This window comes from Salmo salar, chromosome ssa20 (assembly GCF_905237065.1).
Source record: "Salmo salar chromosome ssa20, Ssal_v3.1, whole genome shotgun sequence".
NCBI classification, from domain to species: domain Eukaryota; kingdom Metazoa; phylum Chordata; class Actinopteri; order Salmoniformes; family Salmonidae; genus Salmo; species Salmo salar.
The window spans coordinates 24,907,878-24,921,831 of record NC_059461.1 but is presented as its reverse complement, the minus strand read 5'-3'; the positions used below and the strand labels follow the sequence as shown (position 1 = coordinate 24,921,831).

The window sequence follows — 13,954 nt, the reverse complement described above, 5'->3', positions numbered from 1 at the left end:
CTGAAAGAGAAGGAAAGAGTGGAATGGTTAGGGAAAGGGTCTTACGTTAACTGTTTACTTACAACATTCAGCGGCTGGTCCTGGTCCTACGGCCCTTCACCCCCACTAATGAAAAGCCATTCAAAAGTAAAAGAGTGAGCCCGGAGAACTAAAACAAACCCCTGAACTTCAGTGGGTAGTGACCCTGCCTTTTCTCTTCCAATCGCAACATGAGATAGAGAGTGTTCGCTGAAAGCTTTCCTGACACATCCCACCCCTGCTTCTTCCCCCAGATCATGAGTCAGAATCCCAGGAGAGATACTTTGATGATTAATAGACTTTAATCACATTACAATACTCCATAAGAGTGGGCCGAGAATGAAAGTACTGGGAAATACAACCCCTTGAAACCCACACACATTTTGATATTTATTCATGCAGCGATGCATATGCTACAGTGCACTTAAGGGGGCATTTCTGATTTATTTGCAAATGTGCACGTTTGTTCAGTTCTATATAGAGGCTGGAATAAAATAATAGCTGCTGTTGGCCGATTATGGGCGTTGATGGGCTGTAGGCCATAACAGAAAATAAATGGAGGCCATTTCAGATAGAAAAATGAAGATCTTTCCTGTGTAGACTAGGGAGAAGACTGTTAACCACATGCTACTATAAAGAGCTTTGTCACAGGATGCATGCTGCTAGAGAAATGACAATATGTAGCCATTTTCAACTAATTACATCTGAACTGTGATCAAAGGACATTTAATTCATTCCAAATGTCTTATCCACATGATGTGTGTGCCAGTGGCAGCAAAAGTTATATTAAACAGAAGCTCTTTAGTTGGCTAACCGGAAGAGGAACCCAGTTTGAAAGGCCTCTGTGTGTTTATAGCAAACTCTGCCACCTAGACCACATCAGTGGGCCATGAGTATTACGTTACCAGTGTATGTGGGGGGCAAAGTGGATATTTTTCATTTGAAAAGTGGCTTGGTGAAAAAGCTATGGAATACATGTCAGTGATAATGCACACACGATCACTGTGTCCGGTCCGGCGTGTCATCCAGTCTCTACAATTATCCCAGTAAGTCTACATGGACCACATATGAAAAGAAGCCAAATTCAGACTATTATTTGTATGACCTCTGTGACGTATTTATGAACAAACGTCCAAATACACAACCTTGTCCTCACACTAGCCGATTGACTAAATATTGATTTAGACAGAGAGCTACGCCGGCTCATCAGACCTCAACTCTGATGATTTCACTAACAATATTTCAATAAAAATAAAAAGTCATAGAAATTTGGCATGCAATATGATCCCATCTCGTTCAATCTAGTCTATCAATGGGCTCAGGTGCAAAATAACTCAATCATTATGACAGTAGCGTGTGTCAAAATAACATCATTTCTTTCAGTTTGTACAAGTAGTACAGAACACCGTAACCAAGAACAACCACCGGGAATCCACACTCAGACAATGGCTCAATTATCCAGCATCTGTACAGGTGGACCGGCACATTCGATCACAGCAGAGCAGAGCATTGCTTCCCATTCACAGCAGTTTCATGGAACTAGTGGTGTTCGAGCCTCAGAACAAAGAGAGGCATTGTGAGGGTGCTCTGGGAGCCATGCAGCATGTCCGGGGGAGAGGGAGAGAGAGGGGGAGTCCAGACTGCGCTTGCAGGGCCAGCTGAGGGGGTCTGGCCCGGACCCGAGGTCCACTGGGCTGCTGTGCTGACTGACTGACCACCCAGTAGCGGCTGTACTGGAGGAGTGGCTGTGTACGCCAGCCCAGCTCTGGAGTCTGTCCCTCTGACCCAACTCCACACAACCCCCCTAATTCACACTGCTATGGTTAGAGATGAGCTATCTGAGCAAGTTTGAGTCATCAGTGCTCTGCCTCTATCAGAGGGCCCTCATTACTGTTTGAACCTGCCTCAGCAGTGAGTCAGTCTGTTTGCAAATGACTGAGTAGTACAGGCTTGCTCCAGTGTCCATAGAGGACAGAGCACTGAAACAGGGAAACTAACAGTGGGAAGGCCCAAAATCTGTACCCATTCATTTTCATCCACAACCAGTCTCTATTAAATCCAAATCTTATAGGGAATGATTATGCTTGTATAATCATCATTCTAGGAAGAGATAATGACACAGTGATGTCCATTGTTACATTACAGCGCTACTATGAAGGAGATAATCCTGATCAGCTAACAAGATTACCAGAGACCTAATGGCAGCTACCAAGTCCAGACAGACTACTTCCAGTGACACCATCTCCTGAGCAGTGAAGATTAGGCTCCACTGCTGTTACACCCAGGACAGCTCCATTCACTTAGTCTACTAGTAACAGTCATCACATACAAGCCTACCCACCTGCTCTGCTATCATAGGAACCCAGAGGAACGTACAGAACTCTGTCACAGAAGACATCACTTTGGATTGATCAAAGGGCACACATATTCTTTGAACCCCCTCTGGGCTTGGCTGGCAGTATCATTGACATGTCTGCTGAGGCTAATAGGCAGCTGTCTGTCTGCCAGTGTTTTTGGGGGCGGGGCGCCAGCCTGGCCTAGTGACGTGGCCACTTCTCAATCTGATTAGGCGTGTGCCAGTCTTTAACCATAAGAGGAAATGACACGGCGGGGGGTGGGGGTAGGGTGCGGAGCGTGGGCGACAGTGGCGGGCTCTGGGCTCAGCTGCTGGGCTGGTTATAGCAAGGCGGGCTGACCGGGCTCCTAGGTTAGAAAGAGGCTGAAGCAAGACGGACAGACAGACAGACCTGGGCTTCCTGGGCTAATTAGGAAGGCGTGGGGCCGTCACTGGGGTTAATCACATTAAGACTGGGTGGAGGGAGACAGGGAGGATCACACACACTCTCTTCCACACTACCACTCTCTCTTGCTCTGATGTTGGTCAACAGACGGCTAGGGGCAACACTACACCCAAATAAACAATCTATTAAAACCACTCAAATAAAACCCATTGGAAACTATTTGAACTGGGATTGGCAAGTTGTGAGTTGTGTGTCAACGGAATGCTTATACCTAGGCCTTATAATTCATAACTGTGCATGTATGCATTATAAAGATGGCTCACCAGAGTTAAACTGGGTCGGTCACGAGTGTGCACCCAATCATTCACCATCTATAGCTCACCTGTGCCCGGATGAGTGCCTCAAAGCTGGGCTGAAAGTAGTCGATGCGGCTGTGGTAGAACTTGGGCATCTCATCCAACAGCTGCTTGTTCTTAGATTCAAAGTCCTCCCTGACTGGTCTCAGCTCCTCCCTGGCCTGGACAGTTCAGGGCAAACAGAAGACCGGTTGACACAGTAGCATACATACCTAGGGCTGTGGCGGTCATGTCAGCCGGTGATTGTCAAGCAAATAACTGCCGGTCTCACAGTAATTGACAAACATATTTAGCACACATGGCCTAAATAAGGTCACAGTTATGAAAACTTAGGACACTAAAGAGGCCTTTCTACTGACTCTGAAAAACAACAAAAGAAAGATGCCCAGGGTCCCTGCTCATCTGCATGAACTTGCCTTAGGAATGCTGCAAGGAGGCATGAGGATTGCAGATGTGGCCAGGGCAATAAATTGTAATGTCCGTACTGTGAGACACCTAAGACAGCGCTACAGGGTGACAGGACGGACAGCTTATCGTCCTCGCAGTGGCAGACCACTTGTAACAACACCTGCACAGGATCGGTACATCCAAACATCACACCTGCGGGACAGGTACAGGATGGCAACAACTGCCCGAGTTACACCAGGAACGCACAATCCCTCCATCAGTGCTCAGACTGTCCGCAATAGGCTGAGAGAGGCTTGACTGAGGGCTTGTAGGCCTGTTGTAAGGCAGGTCCTCACCAGACATCACCGGAAACAACGTCACCTATGGGCACAAACCCACTGTCGCTGGACCAGACAGGACTGGCAAAATAAATGCTCTTCACTGACGAGTCGCAGTTTCGTCTCACCTGGGGTGATGGTCGGATTCTCGTTTATCGTCGAAAGAATGTGCGTTACACCGAGGCCTGTACTCTGGAGCAGGACCGATTTGGAGATGGAGGGTCCGTCATGGTCTGGGGCGGTGTGTCACAGCATCATCGGACTGAGCTTGTTGTCATTGCAGGCAATCTCAACACTGTGCGTTACAGGGAAGACATCCTCCTCCCTCATGTGGTACCCTTCCTGCAGACTCATCCTGACATGACCCTCCAGCATGACAATTCCACCAGCCATACTGCTCGTTCTGTGCGTGGTTTCCTGCAAAACAGAAATGTCAGTGTCCTGCCATGGCCAGCGAAGAGCCCGGATCTCAATCCCATTGAGCACGTCTGGGACCTGTTTGATCGGAGGGTGAGGGCTAGGGCCATTCCCCCCAGAAATGTTCAGGAACTTGCAGATGCCTTGGTGGAAGAGTGGGGTAACATCTCACAGCAAGAACTGGCAAATCTGGTGCAGTCCACAAGGAGGAGATGCACTGCAGTACTTAATGCAGCTGGTGGCCACACCAGATACTGACTGTTACTTTTGATTTTGACCCCCCCCCCTTTGTTCAGGCACACATTATTCCATTTCTGTCACATGTCTGTGGAACTTTTTCAGTTTATGTCTTAGTTGTTGAGTCTTGTTCATACAAATATTTATATATGTTAAGTTTGCTGAAAATAAAAACGCAGTTGACAGTAAGAAGACGTTTCTTTTTTTTTCATTTTAAAAAGTCTAATAAATTCATCCATGTTATATAGCCTACACCATCACAATAAATCCATTATTTGTTTTAGACCGGTCTAAAGAAATATTAAGAAAATGTAGTTTATTTCAGAAGAACAGAATAGCATACTCTTGAGTTGTCCTTATGTTAGGCCCTGATCTGGTTATGCAATATGGCTGTTGGCTACACTAATTCATTTAGCAGACAAGATTTGTTTAGAATTCCGTGGCATTATTTTATAATATGAAGAATACAAATGAACATGGCTGAATAAAATAGAAAGGATATTTTCTCCCAATGATTTGAGGGAGTGAACACATGCGGCTATTCTGTGTTGGGCGGTTAACAAAGAAACAGGTCCTCCTATATGATTCATTTAGAGTTATTTATGCATCTTTAGTTGCGATACAAACATTGGGCTATATGTTGTGATTTTTTTTGTACATTCTAAGGCTATAAGATGAGACTAATGATGATTTAAAAAAGTTGCATGAGCTCTGCTTTGTTTCTTGCACAGGCTGTACACACTTCATCAGTCTTTCATTCACAATTTGACAAGCACTTGATAATGCCTTGAATTTCCCGGAGGCATCCCCTTTGCGTGGCCATAATGCACCCTAAAAAAAAAAGACATGCCTTTTGCGGCCAGTGACCGTTGTGCCCTTGGGCTGAAAATAATAATTATAATTCCCTTCTCCTGGCTGTGTGCTCCAAAGCACCTCTCACCTCCACGGTTCTGTCAGATAGCTACATTCCTATTAGCCAATGCACATCACATGATTGAGTCTCTCTCACAGGCTACAAGTGAAGACAGACACATCGGGGACGCAACTGTGCACGTCCTTATCCGAGGTGCATGTTTAAGGTATTGGAAGAACTGTCCACATTTACTTTTTTGTCAGCCAACAAGATGAGTAGGCCTAACGCCTAAATGGTCACGTGGAATTTAACTGCCGTCATGACTCGTGACCTATGCATACCTCATAATCACTACTGGGGCTCAACCATAACATATCAGCTACGTTCTCAGAAATGTCATCCGTCAACAACAGTGAAAAACAACAGGAAAATGAAAATGTCTTCCCACAGAGAAGAATAGAGAAAAAAGAAAAAGCCTAATCACGATCACAAGTGAGGAGGAGTGGGTTATGTGGGAAGAGTTGGCTGTGTGCAGACCACGCCACCGCTGATCAGGAACGTGTGTGATGTATTAGTGGGTAGTCTGGTGGGCATTAAGAGATGATATCTCAATGAATAGGCAATGATATGGTGTGCGCTCGAGAGGGGATATAACATATGTAGAACAGAATCACCTGTGTGAAGTAATATTTATATTAAGTAACTCCCCTGTGTGTCTGTCCTTTGTGAGTCTTTAAATGGCATGTTAGTGTTTGGTCAGGATCATTTCTCTAAGAGCTGTGAGATTCAAAGGCCAGGGACATAGGGGGCCTCTTGACTCTTTGTGCCACTGACAATGCTTTTCTCAATGTGTGTGGGTGGCCACCCATGTGAGGGTGTGTGAGCCCAGGCAGCGCTGCATTGATATCTGAATGCTGCCCTAGAGGTTTCAGCGAATGTGTGTCTACAATACTAAATGATGTGCCCGTTTATGTGCAGCACTGCCTTTTCAAAAGGCAATACTTGACAGCCTGGTCGCTTGTGTGGGTGAAAAGAGTGCACATGTACAGTTTGTTCATATCCAGTCAGCATCTGTACCTTGTTCACTTATTGATTGTATTCAAAACACTGACACCATGCAAGGCAAGAGCTTAAAGCCCGACTTCTGTTGCTCAACAGACAGATTTCAAGTGGACAACACGCGTGCCAGCAGCCGCTTTTAGCACAGTTCTGTTGCATATATAGTGTACCTGGTGTAGTTTGACCATGATGGGACCCGTCTTCTCCTTCTCTTCATACTTCTCTACCTTGGACTGTAACCTCTTGTAGTCCTGTAGCGCTTGCTCCCTTCGTTTCACGGCCATGTTGAGGCTGGGGAACACACTGCTGTACCTGAGACACACAGAGAATGAGATCTAGGTGCAGAGACTGACAGAGATCCTGCTGGACCACATCATGGAGACAAAGTGACACTGCTTTGTACCGGAGATATACGTGGACATAGGCCTAACGAGAAACGATACTGCTCTGTGAACATAGACAGGCAAGAGCCCTGTCAGAGGAACAACTGCCTATTAAACAGACAATGTGAATGATTCTTCCTACTTAATGCAATGTGCTCTCAATTCAGACCAATACATCTAAACCAATCATGCCAACTGAACCCTAGATGTTGTCTTGAAATAATACAAATGTGAATAGAAAACTGCACTTTAAGATCGAAAGACTGTAAAAGAAAAAAAAGAAAAATCTATGCCTTTTCTGAACCATTGAGAACTTTTTGAATTGGGGTTTACAAATATCTTTCAGAGATGCTTGTGTGAGGTCACCTGGATCGATACGCATGTAACACAGAAAAGCGCCCTCAAGTAGGAGACCTCTCAGTGTAGACTGGAGACACTGTCCTTGGTTGTTAATATTGAATTACTCTAGTGCAAATGGCATGAAACAATTCATTCGGTTTCAATTATGTTATTCAAAATGAAAATACATTCTTTCAGAGAGAATCCTTGTCTTAGGTACTAAAAATAGGAAACACTCATCTGTAACTTAGCAACAGGAATCCATGCCTCATCCTGGGACTTGCTCCAACACATTGGTTCTGTGCGTTCTGCTTTTATTGTGAAATACAGTGCAGAAAAGCAGCTACGCCACTTAATTTGCAAGAGATTAACATTTTCCAAACTACAAAACAAAAATGGTTGCCAACCCGTTTAGTCAGAAAATCTAACCAAGTGTCACATTTGAGAGCACTTTAATATATTTTGTGTGATTATATATAGGCACAGTAAGACAGGTGTCATATTCACCATGCATGTTTATTTACACAGGTCTAATGCAAGTTTCATAACCTGATAACCTTTGTCTTTCTATGAATCATCTGAGATGATTTCATACAGGCTGCAGATAGCTAGAGCGTAGTTCCTTGGTCTGCTACTCTCACTAGCGTAAAGTGTGTCAGTGATTCACTTTTCCTCAAACAATGAGCATATCTTCCTTTCCCTCTACTTACTATGCAACAGGTGAAGGGAATTGACAATGGACCTGACAAGAGGTTGTGAAATCCAGTCTTCCTCAACACAGAGTCGAGTAGAGTAAGCCCTGTGAAGGGTTGGGCCGGTGGGAGGAGGGCAGTGTGACGTGACCTGGGCCTCAGACAAGCTGTGGATTGTTTCCCACAGGAAGTTGAGAAGGGAGCGGCCCTGTATCATTTTGGCGACGTCACAGAGCCCAGCCCCACAGCCCACGCTCTCCCTCCATTTATAAAACATCACTTTGGCTCAGTTTACGGCAGGCAGGCAGGCAGGCAGGCAGGCAGGCAGGCAGGCAGGCAGGCAGGCAGCGCAGAGTGGATGCCTTCCTCTAGTAGTTTACTATCTGTCTCTTGCTCCAGTGTAGTGTTCACATACTTCCGAGTGCCAGGGGATTATGCAACCACCCTCTAGGCACGAGTGCACTCTGAAACAATTCCATTGGTCCATGACATTACACACAACACTGGCTCACTAAAAAAGGCACAAAGGCTGACCGCATTCTCCTCCACCAGAGCACATCACCTCACACCACCTCTGCATGGTGTCATGAGGTGCCATGATGTCTGATGACTACAGAAACGCAATAGAGCAGTAATGACAACATTTAGGTCACTTAGTCACCCTCACACATGATCACATTGTAGGTAGGCGGTATCTGGTAGTGGCGACAGTCAGTCCTTCCTCTTAATGATGTGACTGAGAGAACACCTGTGTGAGCCGATATAAGGAGTTGATCCCATCCTTCCACACTAATGATCTCCTCACTGTCCAAATGCTTTTATACCAAGAGGTAGAGCTCCAAGAGGGTTCCAATGTGTCTGTGTTGTGCTCAGACGGTCTAAAGAGGAGCTCTGTGGGAGGCTGTCTGACTCAACTGTAACTCGGACATGTAGTGGAGTGACAGTGGCTGTGTTTGAAGGTCACTGTACACGCTGCGTAATGATAGTTTGGGTTGGATCGCTGGCTTGGTCGGATATTTCCCTAGATGTCTTTGGACTGACGTCCACATACTGACCGGTCAGCTCCAGACCAGCCTATATTTACTCCAGCCTTGTCTAGCCCAGGCTCTGCTGGACCAAGGGCGCACTACCACCGTCTGTGTGACTGGTCATTTAGGGTGCGGTGGCTGGCTGAAAATAGCAGGTGGATGAAAATAGCAACTGGTCGAGAGAGCTTGTTTATGACAAAGCTGATCCATAGCTGGACCGACACAACCCGCCAGTCAGCCAAGCCCCAGTCTGGACCAACCAGCCCAGCTGGAGCAGACCAGAGACCTGGGAGGAACCTTAGTCTGGCAGGCTCACTGACCGCTCCACTTAACACCGTCAATTTGACATTGCTAAAATAACAAAAAGGTATCTAAGAATATGTTGACCTCCCATATCTCACTATGAAATGAGGGACTAACAGTGAAAGCCAAGATTACTCATAAATGATGCATATTTTGTGATTGAGTAATGAAAATACAAAGTATACTGAACAAAAATATAATAGCAACATGTAAAGTGTTGGCCCATGTTTCATGAGCTGAAATAAAATATTTTCCATACGTACAAAAAGCTTATTTCTCTAAAATGTTGTGCACAAATTTGTTTATATCCCTGTTAGTGAGCATTTCTCCTTTGCCAAGATAATACATCCACCTGACAGGTGTGGCATATCAAGAAGCTGATTAAACATCATGATCATTACACAGGCGCACCTTGTGCTGGGGTCAATAAAAGACAATGCCACAGATGTCTCAAGTTTTGAGGGAGCGTGTAATTGGCATGCTGACTCCAGGAATGTCCACCAGAGTTGTTGCCAGAGAATTGAATGTTCATTTCTCTACCATAAGCCGCCTCCAACGTTGTTTTAGGGAATTTGGCAGTACGTTCAACCAGCCTCACAACCGCAGACCATGTATAACCACGCCAGCCCAGGACCTCCACATCCAGCTTATTCACCTGCAGGATCGTCTGAGACCAGTCACCCGGACTGCTGATGAAACTGTAGGTTTGCACAACTGAAGAATTTCTGCACAAACTGCCAGAAACCGTCTCAGGGAAACTCATCTGCATGCTCGTCGTCCTCACCAGGGTCTTGACTGCAGTTTGGCAATGTAACCAATTTCAGTGGGCAAATGCTCACTATGTTGCAAGGATCTGTACACAATTCCTGGAAGCTGAACATGTCCAAGCTCTTCCATGGCCTGCACTCACCAGACATGTCACCCATTGAGCATGTTTGGGATGCTCTGTATTAAAGTGTATGACAGCATATTCCAGTTCTTGCCAATATCCAGCAACTACACAGCCATTGAAGATGAGTGGGACAACATTCCACAGGCCACAATCAACAGCCACATCAACTCTATGCAAAAGAGATGTGTCGCGCTGCATGTGGCAAATAGTGGTCACACCAGATATTGACTGGTTTTCTGATCCACGCCCCTACCTATTGTTGTACCTATCTGTGACCAACAGATGCATATCTGCATTCCCAGTCATGTGAAATCCATTGACTAGGGCCTAATGAATTGATTTCAATTGACTGATGTCCTTATATGAACTATAACTCAGTAAAATCTTTGAAATTGTTGCATGTTGCGTTTATGTTTTTGCCGTTTGTTGTGTCTTGTGTAGGTTAGGCTAAGTGTAAAAAGGGTAGAGACAGTATGTTGAATTTGTGCCAGCAGAACCTCCGTTTTTATAGAGGGTAGGTTTGCTCTGCCGCAACATGCCTTATGCTTTGACTCTGTTGATGGAAAGTGAGAGGACTAACGCAAGCTAGATACCTGATCCACCAGATATAAAAAGGCAAGAGCAACAAAAAAAAACAGATAAGGCGGGGGGGGTTGATGGCTTGAGTCTAGACTGAACGTAAAAACCTACAAATAAAAAACATTTCTGTGATTAAAACGTAGGCTAGTTTATAGGCTACGTCATTTTGAGTCACCCCCTTAAAACACATCTAATTGCTACTATTTCACTACGACAGAAATCCAACAGCACCTTGAGTAACTCCCAAAGCAGTCTAAATTAACCAGAGTGTCGGGGAAGTCCATTTCCCAGCCTTGCTAGCTTAAAGGAGCAGTGCTGGTTTGCCCTGCCACTGCTTGGACCAGAGCACATGTCTTTACAACAGAGCCTTCAGTCTTACCCAAAAGAGCAGAAAGGGTTCGGCTAGGAGGCCCAGATAACAGCAACGACTCATGCCCACACACTCCCCTCCCTCCACATAAACAGACTGATGTCATTCACTGATCCCGCTGAATGGATAGAGAGAGAGAGACAGAGAGAGGGACGGAGAGACAAAAACCGGGGGCGAGAGAAAGAGTTAGAGGTATGGAGACGGAGAGAGACAGATAAAGGGAGAGACTGAGGGAGACAGATAAAGAGAGGGAGAGATGGAGAGAGAGAAAGGGAGAGGAAGAGAAAGAAAGGGAGAGGGGTGAGGAGAAAGACTGACCTTTTTGAGCTCATTATTTCCTGGATGTGTTAATACAGTGAGTGTTAATGACCCAACTAAGTGTGGCCTAAATGTGAACACACACCGGCCGGCACGTACACACACAGCCCATTGAAGGGACAAATAAAACCCTCCATTAAGAGACTTTCCAGGCTCGAACCATTCTCTGCTCCATTTAAGATTCCACACATGTTCTTACAGATCGACACAAAAACATCAAAAGAGTACTGAGACTTCAGAAACAATGGTCAACATTCAGTTACAGGTGGACTAATGGAAGCTTAATGTATGGTGGCTTAATAGATCAGTCCTCTATACTTCGATGATTAATTACATTACGCTGTGCTTCAACGCCATATACAGCAAAAGGGCTGACGGCTTGTATTCCCCATCTTAAAACATTGTTTATGCATGCAGATCTAAACCTACTACTTCCTGACCTATTTCAATCTCATATAAGTGAGAGGCTAACTTCATCTGGCCTCAGAGCCCATCCTGTTAGTACAGTGACTCCCCACAATGTGTTTGTCCAATGCGGTATGTGTGTACTGTCCTGAGACAAGTCCTGCTCTCCAGCCAATCTCCTGCCCTTGGCCCAGGAAGCTGGGCCCTCTGCCATATTCAGGGCCTGCCCACACGTCCGCCTGCCGCCCACCAGGAAGAGGAAATTAGAACCATTCCATCCTGTCACAGCTCCGGCACCAGAACACAAGAGGAAGAGGCCAATAGCACACGCACACATACACTAACTCATAGCATGCTTATGTTCCATCAAAGTTCACTTTGTCAAGGGTTTGATATGAAAAGATCAGGGATTTCAGACCGATTTGTGGTTATAAACAAAAGTTAAACACACAAATTCAACAGACAGACACTGGCAAGCGCATTAAGCCTCTCTTTTTCAAACACACACACACCCCGCTCCAAAAACCGGCCTCCGGGGAGGGGTCAGCAGGAGGAAGTAGGACCTTAACAAGCACTACGGAAGACGGGTGGGATCCTTGCTCCCGGCCTGGCCACTCCCTCTACCGCCTCTGCACTGTGTGTGTGTGTGTGTGTGTGTGTGTGTGTGTGTGTGTGTGTGTGTGTGTGTGTGTGTGTGTGTGTGTGTGTGTGTGCTTGGACGGACGGGGGCGAGAGTAGGGAAGGGGAACCAAGTAAACTTTCTTCCAGACACACCACCACAGCAGCCCCATACACTCCCCAGTCCAGTCCAGTTTTACTATCGACTATGCTTTATTACAGAGCCTTCTGGAGCTAGTGCTAAGCTCCAACTCCCCTTAAGTGTGTGCTCCTTCCCACTCTACAGACAGAGCAGCTTTTAAGACACAGCAGCTGCTGCTTGTGATGTATTAAACATATGCAGACAATAGAAGAGGTGCAGGTCCAGATAGACACTTACTTTTTCAGAGGATCGATCACCGTCTTTGAGATCTGGTTCACCTATGGACGAACAAACACGGGTCAAACGCTCATTTAAAAAGTGCACTACTTCTCTTAAATTGAAAGGGAATGTCTTTATTGTTTGAAATTTGTTGTCAAAGTGAATTACTTTAAGTTGAACAAAATACAAAATAGCTCCAAGTTCCACTCATTAACAGCATGATAAAAAATAAAATAAACAATTGTGTATTTTCAAACAGAGCACTCAAGACAATAGAGGGGAGGGAGGTGAGGCGGGTTGCAAAGAAACTTTTGTGACGTTGACTCTTTTATTGTACACAAGCCCCGAGGAGAAACACCTGAATATTCATAGAGCTGAACAATACAAAAGGATGCAACTGTCAGGGGACGGACATGAAAGCAAAGCCCCACTGATTTCAAATCCTGCGGAGGGTGGGCTGCCTTACAAGATGAAAGTTCTTTGCAAACAAACATTTTAACAATAACAGTTTATATTTTCCTGCATTCTCCTTCTCGGCGCCGACGGGGGGGGGCTTTGTTAAGTGGAAGTAAATTAACATCTCATCTCGAGGCCTCCAGCCCAGGTGCCAAAGTCTCATCGACAGAAGTTGGCACACATTTAATAAAGTTTACAAAGTCATTTACATTGCAGATTCAAAATGACTCGTAGATCTATGTCTCTGACAGAACGCTAAGTTAACCCGGCAAACAACTCCAGTGAAGAGCATCGTTCAAAACATTTCAATGAGGAATAAAAGTGGCAAGACAACTCCATGAAGTGACAGCTCCATGAGAACAATGAGCCTAGTACAACTAATCAATCATTCACTAGTTATTGGAAGGATAGTCAATCACAGAACATAAGAAGCAAATACTGTACAACAGCAAAGCTTTGTGAATGCCTTGACAGTCTCTGAGAATATACACCCACACACACACAAAATCACAAGGCATCTTTCCAAATACATAACGCAAATAAATGTAGTTTGAGAGAACCAATAACAAATAAGTACATGGGAATTCACATTTTCCTGTTTTACATATTCACACCATCCCCCCCTCCCTGGGAGAGTGAAAAGGCTGGAGCTGCGCTGCTGCCGAGGTGAGCGCATGCAGTAAGCAGGGAGAACAACACCAGCACATTTGCTTAAGCATGCTGGTGCCCTCTACCCTCTGCCCTTTCCCACAGAGAGGGGGGCAGGACTATTCAGCTGAGGCCCAGCAGTGCCTGAGGCCGGAG

General features: G+C 45.5%; 1 protein-coding gene across 2 annotated transcripts in view; it reads right to left on the bottom strand.

Annotated features, from left to right (window-relative positions):
- The window catches only part of bin3 (bridging integrator 3), a 40,971-nt gene that overhangs the window by 1,566 nt on the left and 25,451 nt on the right, over nt 1-13,954 (bottom strand). For both annotated transcript variants that reach the window (XM_014160141.2, XM_045703109.1), the window contains 3 exons: nt 12,713-12,753; nt 6,577-6,718; nt 3,142-3,276 (listed from right to left, as the gene is read on the bottom strand). In XM_014160141.2, the coding sequence (XP_014015616.2) occupies nt 3,142-3,276; nt 6,577-6,718; nt 12,713-12,753 (318 nt within the window). The remainder of the gene's footprint in view (nt 1-3,141; nt 3,277-6,576; nt 6,719-12,712; nt 12,754-13,954) is intronic.